The sequence below is a fragment of the Mesoplodon bidens genome (assembly GCF_964165515.1).
Source record: "Mesoplodon bidens genome assembly, chromosome: 9".
NCBI classification, from domain to species: Eukaryota; Metazoa; Chordata; class Mammalia; order Artiodactyla; family Ziphiidae; genus Mesoplodon; species Mesoplodon bidens.
In genome coordinates this window covers 90,731,885-90,743,661 of record NC_138166.1, presented here as the reverse complement: position 1 = coordinate 90,743,661, position 11,777 = coordinate 90,731,885, and the positions used below count along the sequence as shown (strand labels likewise).

The following is an 11,777-nucleotide window of genomic DNA, read 5'->3' as shown; positions in this document are numbered from 1 at the left end:
ACAATTTGCATTGATATTCTAAGAGTGAAACAGGATTATTTTCCCACTTATATAAAGCAAGCTCTCGAATCCCTTAAAATAGGCCAGGGTTTCTCAACTTTGGCACTGCTGACATTTTGAGCCAAAAAATTTAGTTGTGGGGTCTATCCTGTGCATTGTAAGCTGTTTAGCAGCATCCCTGGCCCCTATATTCACTAGATGCCAATAGCCCTCCCTCAAGTTGTGACAACCAACAATGTCTCCACACATTGTTAAATGTCCCCTGGGAGGAAAAATAGTCCCTAGTTGGGAGCCACTGAAATAGACAAATCCAGCAATAGTTAATGCAAGCCTTTGGATGCAGTCTCCATATCTTTCTAATCATCTACTATTTTCAGTATTCTTTCCATTTTTCTGATTCCAGTTTACAAAGCTTCCATGATGTGTCAGTCTATATTCAATTCCTTTCTTTAATTTTTGATTGTTTCTCTTTCAATAAGGTTGTGGTAGATACGGTGAAGATCAAGAATAGAAGAAAGGAAAGCATGTAATGGCAATGGAGAGTAAGAGGCAGCTTGATTCACGATGAGTTGGATTGCTAGAGAAGGCAAAAAAGGACCCAAATCCTGAATCCTCAATCCTTGAATCCAAAGAGTTCATCCCAACTAAAATGATACGTTGACTTGAAGAAACAAAATAAAAATAAATATGGATTTTAAATGTAAAAGTTTACATTAAGGTAGAATAAAGATATCTGTATGAACTGATGCTGTATGTTTATAAATAGAAGATTTAGTTGGGGAAGAATGACTGAAGTTGTTGAAACAAGAAGTTATTTTTATAAAGGGTAAGTTATATACAAAACTTATTGGCAATTTGCTTCTTACTAATTGTTCTTTTTTGTTGTTATTTGCCTTGTGCTTTTTTTCAGCTCTCAAAATTTTTGAGATGCCATCAGTGAGGCAAGTCACACAAAATAACTCTAATTGAAGTGCTAAAGTCTAATACTGACAAATTCATCATGCAACTCACATGGATATTACTGGTCAAGTTATCATAAAGCCCATAAATCTAAAATGCAAAATGTGAAATTTGAAAAGGGTTTTATAAATTTGATTTCTATTGATTGGGCCATCTTTAAAAAATCTGACTGGAAGACTATAGCAAATATAGTAAGAAAAAAAAGTTGAGGGGTAAAAATAACTAAGTGTGAGTCAATATAATTGTATATTTATTTGGGGTACCAGTAAAAAGTCTTACATAGACAAGATTTATATAAAGCCGCCGTTGGGTAATCGTTTCTGATATGACTTTTCTATGGTCTAGAATTTAAAAAAATGGTGAGAAGTGGCACAGGTGCAGCCACTTGTGTTCTTTAAGATTTTGCTGAGCTCACTTGGCCTTTTTAGGTATCCGTAACATTTCTGCCATAAAGATTACTACTTCTATTGACAGAATTTTGAAGTTAAAAAATTTTAGGGAGAACTGATGATTTGAGGGGAAAAAAAGGTGGTTTCAGTATATGTTTTTTAATTACTCTATTTTTCTTTCCCTCCATAGGTCATAGGATGGTTATAAACCTCACTTATCTGTAAGTTGAGTATCATCCTTTAGCAAGCATTGAGGAGAAGGTTTTATTCTCTTGGGACTGACCCAAAAGTCATTGGTGCCACATGAATAAGTTAATCCTATTTAAGATTCCAGATGAATAAAGCAGCATCTTCCTGCTGACAAAGGCCAGGAGTTCATGTTTACAAGTTAGCATGTCATACATAGGTTAGGCAGATCAGGTTGAAACAGGATGCCCTTTCAACCTTCTATTTTCTTACCTCAAAATTCACCTGACCTCAGTAAACTTTCTCCAACAAGAATGACCATTGTTCAATTTGATGAAACCTCAATTTAAAAAATGACTTTGGTTTCTCAAGCATGTTTATATATTAAGTAGGCTATTCTATTAAAATAAGAGGCTAGTTTAGTAGAAAACCAGATTGGTGAAAATATTTCACATGAAGAATCATAAGTGAACTAAATTCTCATAGGGTTTTATACCCCCAAAGAATGCAAAAGACACAGTGGGCAGGGGTGAAATACCCTTTTTCATGGCTGTCTCTGTATTTAGTGAAAGTCCTGCAGATTTTGCCCTTACACAATGTAAAACAGGGAAGTATAAAAACCAACGCCATATGAGAAAAATAATGATGTAATTAAGCTTCTTGCTTGTTTTTGTTTGCTCTCTTTTGATGGTGGGAAAGGCAAAAAAAGATAAGCATTTATTATGTTGCAATTCTCCACATAAAACCATAACAAGAGAATAATATATGTTAAACACTCCGGAGGCCATTTCTACATCCTTTTTTGATCTTCTTTGTTCACTTCGCCATTGTATAATGGCTTTCTTTATGTTTAACTCTCCAGGTTAGTTTGTAACTGTGGCATTTCATCCTCATATGGACACTTGGGAACAAAAAAATGAAAAACAGGAGTGAGGTTATTATTCTTTTTGTGCAGAGATAAAATTATAGATTCAGAAGCCCTTCTTCAAGAGAGTATGAGAAAGCATAGATCATTTCTTAAATCCACAGTTCCAACATGTCTCCTTAATGGTCTCCTTGCTCCTAAACTGACAGGGTTTATAAGGTGCAAGTTTCAAACTGGAGCACAGGCACCATAAGAGTGTCACTGTTGGGCTCCTTAATTGCACATTCCATGATAAGACTATAAAGTGCAATGGCAGAGATTTGATAACTAGGAGCTCTTTTATTCTGTTTCTTTTCGCCAAGCTCCCCTTGACTACCTTCTTTCTTTACAAAGATGTTTTACCTTGTGGCGCCTATGTTCTTATAATGACACATGAGAAGGTGTTTAAAGGTCTTCTTGAAGGTGGCATTACAAAGTGCATAGCAGGCAGGGTTGATAGTGCTGTTGATGTAACAGAGCCAATAACCAATCGTCCACACTGTGTTGGGGATGCAGGGTGCACAGAAGGTGTTAATGAGCACCATGACATTGTATGGGGCCCAAGTGATGATGAAAGCCAACAGAATGGCCAAGATCGTCCTGGTCACTTTCTTTTCCCGGGAAGGAGGAGGCTTCTTTTTTGCAGGCTGCTTGGTCATCTTTACAATCTTGCGAGCAACAATGTTCTGTTTTTCATTTCCATTCTGACCTGAAGAACCAACTACCTCCACGGTGGTATTAGCTGGGGTACATGAGTCACCTTTTTGGGTCTTGGTGACAATTTTGATGCATGTTTGCTTTGAGTTCTCATCTTTGGAGTGGCCCAGGGAAGTGGAAACTGTGTTTTCATCCTGGGTTATTTCATCATCTCTCATATTAGAGGCGACAGCACTGACTGAGGTGGAATCATTGGAGCTTTCCTTTTCCTCCCCCTGGACACAGTTTTCAGTCACAGCATCTCTGGGAGCTTTGCCGTTCTGGATTTTGTTGTGCTCCAGGCCATCATCACTACCAGGCATGTTGTTGTTTTTTGGCTTCACTATCCTTCCTTGTACCAGACTTGGAGAAACTGGATCTTGGTTGGCCACAGGCTCCTTTTTGTCCTTCTTTATCCTGCTCTTACTGGCTCGGGATATGTGCCAGTATAACACAGTCATGATGATCACAGGCAAATAGAAAGCTGCAATGGCCGTGCCAAAGGTGACAGCAGCATTGGAAAAAAACTGGATGTAGCATTCCCCATCCTCCACAGTTCTCACCCCTACAATGAACTGCCAGAAGAGAATGGCCGGAGCCCAGAGGATAAAGGAGAGGACCCAGGCAGCTGCAATCATCATACCTGCCATTTTTGTGGTCCGCTTGACGGGATAGGTGAGTGGTTTTGTGACACAGAAGTATCTGTCAAAGCTGATGATGAGCAGATTCATTACGGAGGCATTGCTGACCACGTAGTCCAGGGCTAGCCAAAGGTCACACACCACAGGTCCCAAAGGCCAGTAGCCAATCACAGTGTAAAGGGTATACAAGTTCATGGAGAAAACACCAATGATGAGGTCAGCACAGGCCAAGCTGAACAAAAAGTAATTGTTGACGGTCTGGAGGTGGCGGTTGACTTTAATGGAGACCATGACCAGGATATTCCCAATAATGGTCACCAAACTGAGGGACCCAGCCACAAGGACAATAAAAACCACTTCGAATGTCTTATAAGGACTGGTCAGAGCCAGGCCATTGTTAGAGGAGTTTGTTGAGTTATTCATTTTGTGTTCTCTAATCAGTAGCCAAGTAGCCAAATACACATTTAAACCTGCAGGGAAATAGAATAAAATTAACAAATACATAATATAAACATTGCTTGCAAATATATCAGATTTCTCTCTTTTGAACTACATTTTTTACTCCAAAATCTTCCTTCTTTCTCCTACAAGTTTATTGTGACTACCTGCCTCAATTCCCCCTATGAAAAGCAAAGACTTTAAATGAAGGATTCAAAAGATCCTTTCAGGCTGGCAATGTAGTCTGATGACATTCTGAATATGTTCATATCTAGAACTGAATATCTATCTATCTATCTATCTGTCATCAGTCAATTTAACTGAGCATAATATTGATGAATTGAACTAAATAAGCCAAAATTATACAAAACACTTTCCAAAGCATCAGGAGATTTCTGGTATAGACATAAAAATTAATAAACCAATAGGAGGACTAAATTATGGGGGAAGCATAAAACATATAATATTGTGTGTGACTTTTTCCACCAGGTTTCTCTAAGTGTTTTTCATAATAATACTGATAATGATAATAATAAAGATAATAACGATACTCCTTTTAGCCAATACATTCCCCCCAGTGGGTATTATTTTTTTCTGATCTCCATTTTACACTTGTAGTAAGTGTCACATAGCATATTCTATGTAGTTAGCAATATTCCATATCCTGCAAAAGAAATTATTTATCAAATGTATATTGATATGATTATACGAATTTTCTGATTTTTTTTCAAATCACTACTAAGTATATTATCTTACTGTTCTTCCAGACAAATCTTTGGTACAGTCAAGCTAGAAATTATATTTGTTCAGCAGAACAGGGCGCTGAAGCCCAGAAAGATTAACTAATTTATATAAGGTCACACATCAAGTGAATGATAGAGATAAGACTATGAACCTTAGTTTGTTCAATCATTCACTCATTCACTTTGTCCTCACATACCTATTAAGTAACTCAGGATTAAGCATTATGATATACTCTGGGTATTCCCTGATAATTAAGACAAGGTCCTTGCCTGTGAGAGGCATACGCTCTGGTGGCAGTGATGTGTTGGTAAAGGAGCAATTATTAAACTGGAGTGCACTTTCTGCTGCCCAACCCTGTTGTGTTTAAGCAAACACATGTTCACCATTTTCAGATAATATCATCAAAGTCTGGAGACAATTGAGCAATCTTTCATAAGGGACACTGGAAAGAAAGTTGAGTTTATCAAATGAGCTATGACATATTTCTGGGGACACAACCTCTGAAGGAAGTGGCCCAAGTTGACAAAATCAATGAGTTGTGTGTATCAGAAAGTAAGCATTGTTGAAAAGTTATTTGTTGGCATTTTGAAATTGAGAAATCTCTATTCATTCAGGTCCCCCTAATTACAAAGAAATACAGATGGGTCAGTGGTTTTCCCTTGAAATTCATGTAGAAAATTATTTCATAGTACAAATAGCATTTAAACGAAATGGATTATTCTTCTTGGAAAGCATGTTATCTTCAAGTATATTTTTAAAAAACAAGAACTTAGGAGGAATTTGGCCTTAATAAACAAGACCCAAAACTCAGAAGCCATAAGAAAAATATATGTGAGCACTACATAATTATTTGAAATTTTTGCATAAAAAAAGTAAAAATAAAAATTGGGAAACAATATTTGTAAAAGCACGTGATAAAAAGTTACCTAATGTCCTTAATATAAAATGTTTTGAAATGAAATAAGGAAAGATGAGAAGACTAACAATCTAAAACATTGATATACTTGCTAGATGAAAGACAAATTAAATGTTAAATTTTAATCATATGAAAAGATATTCAACCTCACAATTTAAAAATGCAAATATGTTGTCATTAGTTGGGATATAAGAGGTGGTTTAGTCATTCCATGACCTACTATCCTGACCCTAACTCATCATTCTAAGCACCCTAAAAGGCAAAGACACCCAAATCCAAGTCACCCAAAGACAACTGTAATATAGAGTGAGAAAAGAAAATGCAGACACAAACAGTGGAAACCATTTCTTCATCCACAGTTGTTAAAATTATTGGACATTATTGGTTGGAGTTATTGGGGCAATTTCCTTGCAGGGAACCGTATCTATATCTCTAAAAATGTAAATACATTTATAAAAATTTAACATTGAAGAAACACTTGTCTCAGGAATACTACATATAGGAATTTATATTTCAGCTATAGTTAGAAAAATGTGCAAGAGGTCTACTCAAGGACGTCCATTCAGAAATATTACAGCAAAAAAAAACCACCTAGAAACATTAAAACAATTCATTGACAGAGGTCTCATCATAAATTTCTTAAGGAAAACATAAGGAATTTGAGTTTAATCCCTAAGTCATGGAGAAACTTTGAAGAGTTTAATCAGGAAAGTAGTTTTGATGGAATGGAATTTACCATATTTTGTTTCAAAATTCTCCATATTCTGTTTTACCCATCTCTGTGAATCCTATTACCATCAAGTTAAAATTCTTAGCTATCTCCTGGCTTCCTGCCTCTCCCACACTTCCTGCAACCATGACCTGTCAACTCTACCTTTTAAGTATCTTCTGAAGTTATACCTTGTTCCCATTTTCACTCCCATTTCCTTATGTTAGGCCCTACTTACTTGTATCATTGACACAATTAGACTCTTGATAAAATTTATAATCTTGCCCCCCTTGCATCTTTCCTGAAGTATCTCAGAACTTCCCTAAATATCCCACATTAAAGGCAATTACATGCAGTTATCCAAACACAACACTGTATGTTACTTCATGCCATTTTCCATCCTTGTCTTGTATCTTAAAAGAACCTCCCCCGCCTCCCCTCATCCTTACATCCTCACATTTCTCACCTGTCTGCCTCCTATTCAGCCTTCAGGCATCATCAACTCTATGAAACCCTTTTGATAGCTTTTAGCCTAGCTGTTTTTTCCATAGCATGCCTCATATCATTTTATTCTGTTCTGTTGCTCTTATTTGCCTGTTTGTCTAGAGTTATTTGAATATCAAGTGGAAAGCTGAGTAAATTATATTCCTCAGACTATACCCAACATCCTCATCAGTCTCTGCATGGTCCTCTTATTTTTATTTCATCAATGTTTTCCTTCTTTTCATTGTTATTTCTCACATCCCATTACCCCTTCTCTCCTTTAGAACATGTTCAAGTTGCTTGTACTATTTCTTTGGCTAGATATGCAACTCTGGAAAATATACATTTTTTCCCTTATGATCTTAATTTACGAAATGGTACTGTGTCTTAGATGTTGTTTTGTTTCTTTTTATTTTTCACTCCATTTTATGTTTTTATATTGCTCCAGCTATTTCAAATGCATTGCTTCTATTGATAATTCCATAGTGAGTAAATCATAGCATCTTTTCTGATACATTTCTCTAGTGATGCACATGCAGTTTGCCTCAAACTGCTTGAAATGGTGCTGAAATTAAAATTTTCCTATTGTGTCATGGACTTGAGTTACAAATTTCCCTATCATATATCCCAAGATAGGGACCAAGGCACTGGATGAAGGCATGGGTATAAGCCTTCTTCTGACTACAGTCATATTATTCTCTTGGATAGCTGCAGAGGATCCTACTCTGACCAGGTAAGTCCTGTTTCTTAATAACCTTTAAACAATTGTTATTATGCAACTTTGTAATATTTTCCAATCCCAGAGAGACAACATGCAGCTTTTTATCTTAATTTCTATTTCTCTGATTACTAGAGAGGCTGAGCACTTTGTTTCCTACAGTTAGTAGCCTTTCAGGTTTCAGTTTTTGTAGATCCCCTGTTTAGACCTTTGACCCATAGGACACTGATTGATACACTGTCTATGTAGTTTTCTTTGTCACTAACAAAACTGTGAATTTTGACTTCTGAGTCTTTGTAGCTCTACCATCCAGCTCACTGCCTCGAATATAACTGGTGTTCAAAAATGTTTGTTGAATCAATACAGGATCAACAATTAATATTATTAATTCAACCCCTATTTACCTAATCAGTGTAATTGTTTCAATACCACTGCTTTTGGTCATTACTTATACAATTGTTTATTCATGTAATTTATTTGAACAAAATAATTTCACTAATCCAATCATTATTCTAATGATTCCTTGTTAGCTAATATAACAGTAAGTTCAGAATTCTGGCCTCCTTATAAGCTTGCTTTTGTCTATTCATTAGAAAAGTTCATGGATATTTTTAGAATTGAGTTATATGTATGTTTCAAAATGTTCATTTTAATATTTTGATTGAAAAGTACCAAATATTAATTTTCCCAGTATCCTTTTTGACACTTTAATTTATTCTTCACACTCATTTTAATAAAACATAGAGCAATATTTATTTTATTTAAAAAATATTTTTGGTGACTTCCTCTGGAGAATTTTATATATATATATAAAACATTTAAGTTAAAAAATAAACTAGCTTGGGGCTTCCCTGGTGGCGCAGTGGTTGAGAGTCCGCCTGCCGATTCAGGGGACGCAGGTTCGTGCCCTGGTCCGGGAGGATCCCACATGCTGCGGAGCGGCTGGGCCCGTGAGCCATGGCTGCTGAGCCTGCGCGTCTGGAGCCTGTGCTCCACAGAGGGAGAGTCCACAGCAGTGAGAGGCCCGCGTACCAAAATAAATAAATAAATAAATAAATAAACTAGCTTGATCTCTTATTTTATGGAAATAAGAAACTGTAAGAACGAGTAAGGGATTTGGTTCTTGCCATAACTTCTGCTAAAAACAATATTATTATTCTAAAACTTTACAATAACATAAAGCTTCATGATTCTTATGCTTATGAGCATGCTTTACACTTTCAATTAAAAAAAATAATTGAAAGAAAAAATAATCTTAGGACTCTAAACATATGTTATCTCACTTAATATTAACAACTCTATAAAATATACAGAACAGGTCCTATCATCCCCTTTATCTTAAGAAGTAAGCTCAGCCTATATGAAGAGATTAAGTGAATTGTCTTGGTTTCAAGGCCAGTGAGTAAATGTCTGAAACTCAAATCAATGTCTTTACCCTTCGGTTAGATACTCTCTCTATTTCTCTCCCCACTTGAGGACTATCCTCTACCCAACAGAGGTTGCTAGCTAAGACAGATTCCATTCTAGGGTCTTGGAATGCTTATTCAAGTCAAACATAGTAAATTTATACAGTGTTAACATACTTAGTTGCTATCGTACCCTCTAAAATTTTAGAGTTATAATATTTACTTGTTTATACTAATGCTATATGTAAAAATGGAAAACATTCACTTAGAAGCAAGCACAAGTATTTGAAGAATGGCATTCCTTTCTCCTCACGTGATACACAGGCCTACGTAAGGACTGTTCCTCTTCTATTAAAGAAAACAGCTTTCTTTCATAAAGCTCTAGGCACCTCTGCTGTTTACAGTTCTGTAAAAGTTTTTACCTCTGATGTGGCATCATAGGATTTTATTAAAGCAATAATTGTTACATCATTGATGAAAAAACATAATCACAACAAAGTAAACAATGAAGATGACCTTTAAAGGACTCAATATCTTAATATGGCAAACGCATAATAATCCATTTGTTATTTTACTGCTAGTTTATGACTAAGTCCTGAAAATACTACAGAAACTTAAGAGGAAAGAAAATTGTGTCCTTAGCTTCTTCACTACTTGAGTCCCTATATGTAGCAGTGAGGAATGTAGCGGTTTAATATTATCCTGGCAAAGCTGTGGGTGCTAATCTCTGCTCTTAATTATTAGCTATGTTTTTTTCTTCTCAAATAAGAATAATAGCAACCCTATTTTTCATCTAGAGTTGTGGTAAGATCAAGTGAGATAATGTCTCAGAACCCTGATCTATAAATGTTAAGTATTAAATAAATACTATTAATATTTACTATTGTTAAATGAGTATAAATTAATCACCTTTCCTAATAGTACAGAAAATTGTGTGTGTGTGTGTGTGTGTGTGTATGAAATAGATTAAGAGCGAGGAAAAGTGGGGTGTAGTGGTACTGGTAATACTAAGTTATCATTATCAATGATATTAAGTTATTAATAATATTAAATAATCAATGATAATAATAATATTGATAATAATACAATAAATGTTGAGCATGATTACTCTTCACAGCAACTCCTGAGGTGATGATTATTATTATACACCTTTTTATAAATATTGAACTAAAGATCAAATAATTAAGAATCAAATTGAGATTCAAACCCAAATTACTTGGCTCCAGACTCAGTATTTATATTCATTGTTTATCTGAGGAACAGTTTTACCTAGCAGCCAGTGTGAGCCCCCCAAATTTATCATAATTTATTTATGACTAATCCAAGTTCAAGTTGGGTCTTTGGATTAGACAACAGCAGATCATGAGGTCCGGGCCAATACTGTGACTTTGGACAGGAGATGTTCACAATGAGACAAAGAGTTAGTAAGTGAGGTTCTGCACATGAAAATATGTGACATTTAAGATTAAAACATTTTTCTAAAAGCAATCATCATAAAAACATATCACCAGGTAAACTGATATGTAACTTCTCACAAAATTTTCACGTCAACTACACAGAAGTTCTAACATTGACAGTAACTGATCTTTTGGAACTGTTACAGAGAAAATGCTAACTTAAATGATTTTTAAAAAATTTCATGGGGGACTTCCCTGGCGGTCCAGTGGTTAAGACTTGGTACTACCAATGCAGGTGGCACAGGTTCAATCCCTGGTAGGGGAACTAAGATCCCGCATGCCGTTCGGCACGGCCAAAAAAAAAAAAATTCTAATGTATATTTGAATACACAGCGAAAATTTGATAAAATAAATGGGGTTTTCTCCACACTCTGCCCAAGTCAGGCAAGATGCCTGATATATAATGATCATTTTCACAGGTGCATACACAACATAATAAGCTAATAATAAATTTATTAATACATGTGTAACCTAAATGCTAGAATTTTCTGCACATTATTTTATTTAATTCTCACAATACTCTGAAAACAATAATCATCTTTTCCAGCTTTACAGATGACTGTGATCAGACAGCTGGCAAATACTAGGGTTATGGTCCAAATTTAGGTATCCGACTCCTATGGTCACATTCTTTCTACTACGTCATACCAGGAAACAAAAGCTGATTTATTAAAAAAAGCTTTCTAGGGTTTCCCTGGTGGCAAAGTGGTTAAGATCCGCCTGCCAATGCAGGGGACATGGATTTGAGCCCTGGTCTGGAAAGATCCCACATGCCACGGAGCAACAAAGCCTGTGTGCTACAACTACTGAGCCTGTGCTCTAGAGCCCGCGAGCGGCAACTAGAAGCCCACGTGCCTAGAGCCCGTGCTCCGCAGCAAGAGAAGCCACCGCAACAAGAAGCCCGTGCACCGCAATGAAGAGTAGGCCCTGCTCGCCACAACTAGAGAAAGCCCGTGCACAGAAACGAAGACCCAATGCAGCCAAAAATAAATAAATAAAAATTAAAAAAAAAAAGCTTTCTAGAAGAATTTTAAAAATCAGGAAAAAAGGAGACCATGGTTGACAACAAGTGGACTCCAGGGAAAGAAGATATGTGGTTGCATAAAAAATTTTCAGAACAAGAAGTCAAG

At 36.0% G+C, this 11,777-nt stretch overlaps 1 protein-coding gene across 1 annotated transcript; it reads right to left on the bottom strand.

Moving 5' to 3' along the window:
* Window positions 1–2,798: 2,798 nt before the first annotated feature.
* On the bottom strand, window positions 2,799–4,229 carry CHRM2 (cholinergic receptor muscarinic 2; the record flags this gene model as incomplete). Its single annotated transcript, XM_081243957.1, has 1 exon — window positions 2,799–4,229. Exon 1 carries the CDS (start codon window positions 4,197–4,199, stop codon window positions 2,799–2,801), a length of 1,401 nt encoding a protein of 466 aa, XP_081100083.1. The 5' UTR covers window positions 4,200–4,229.
* Between the last annotated feature and the right edge of the window lie 7,548 nt (window positions 4,230–11,777).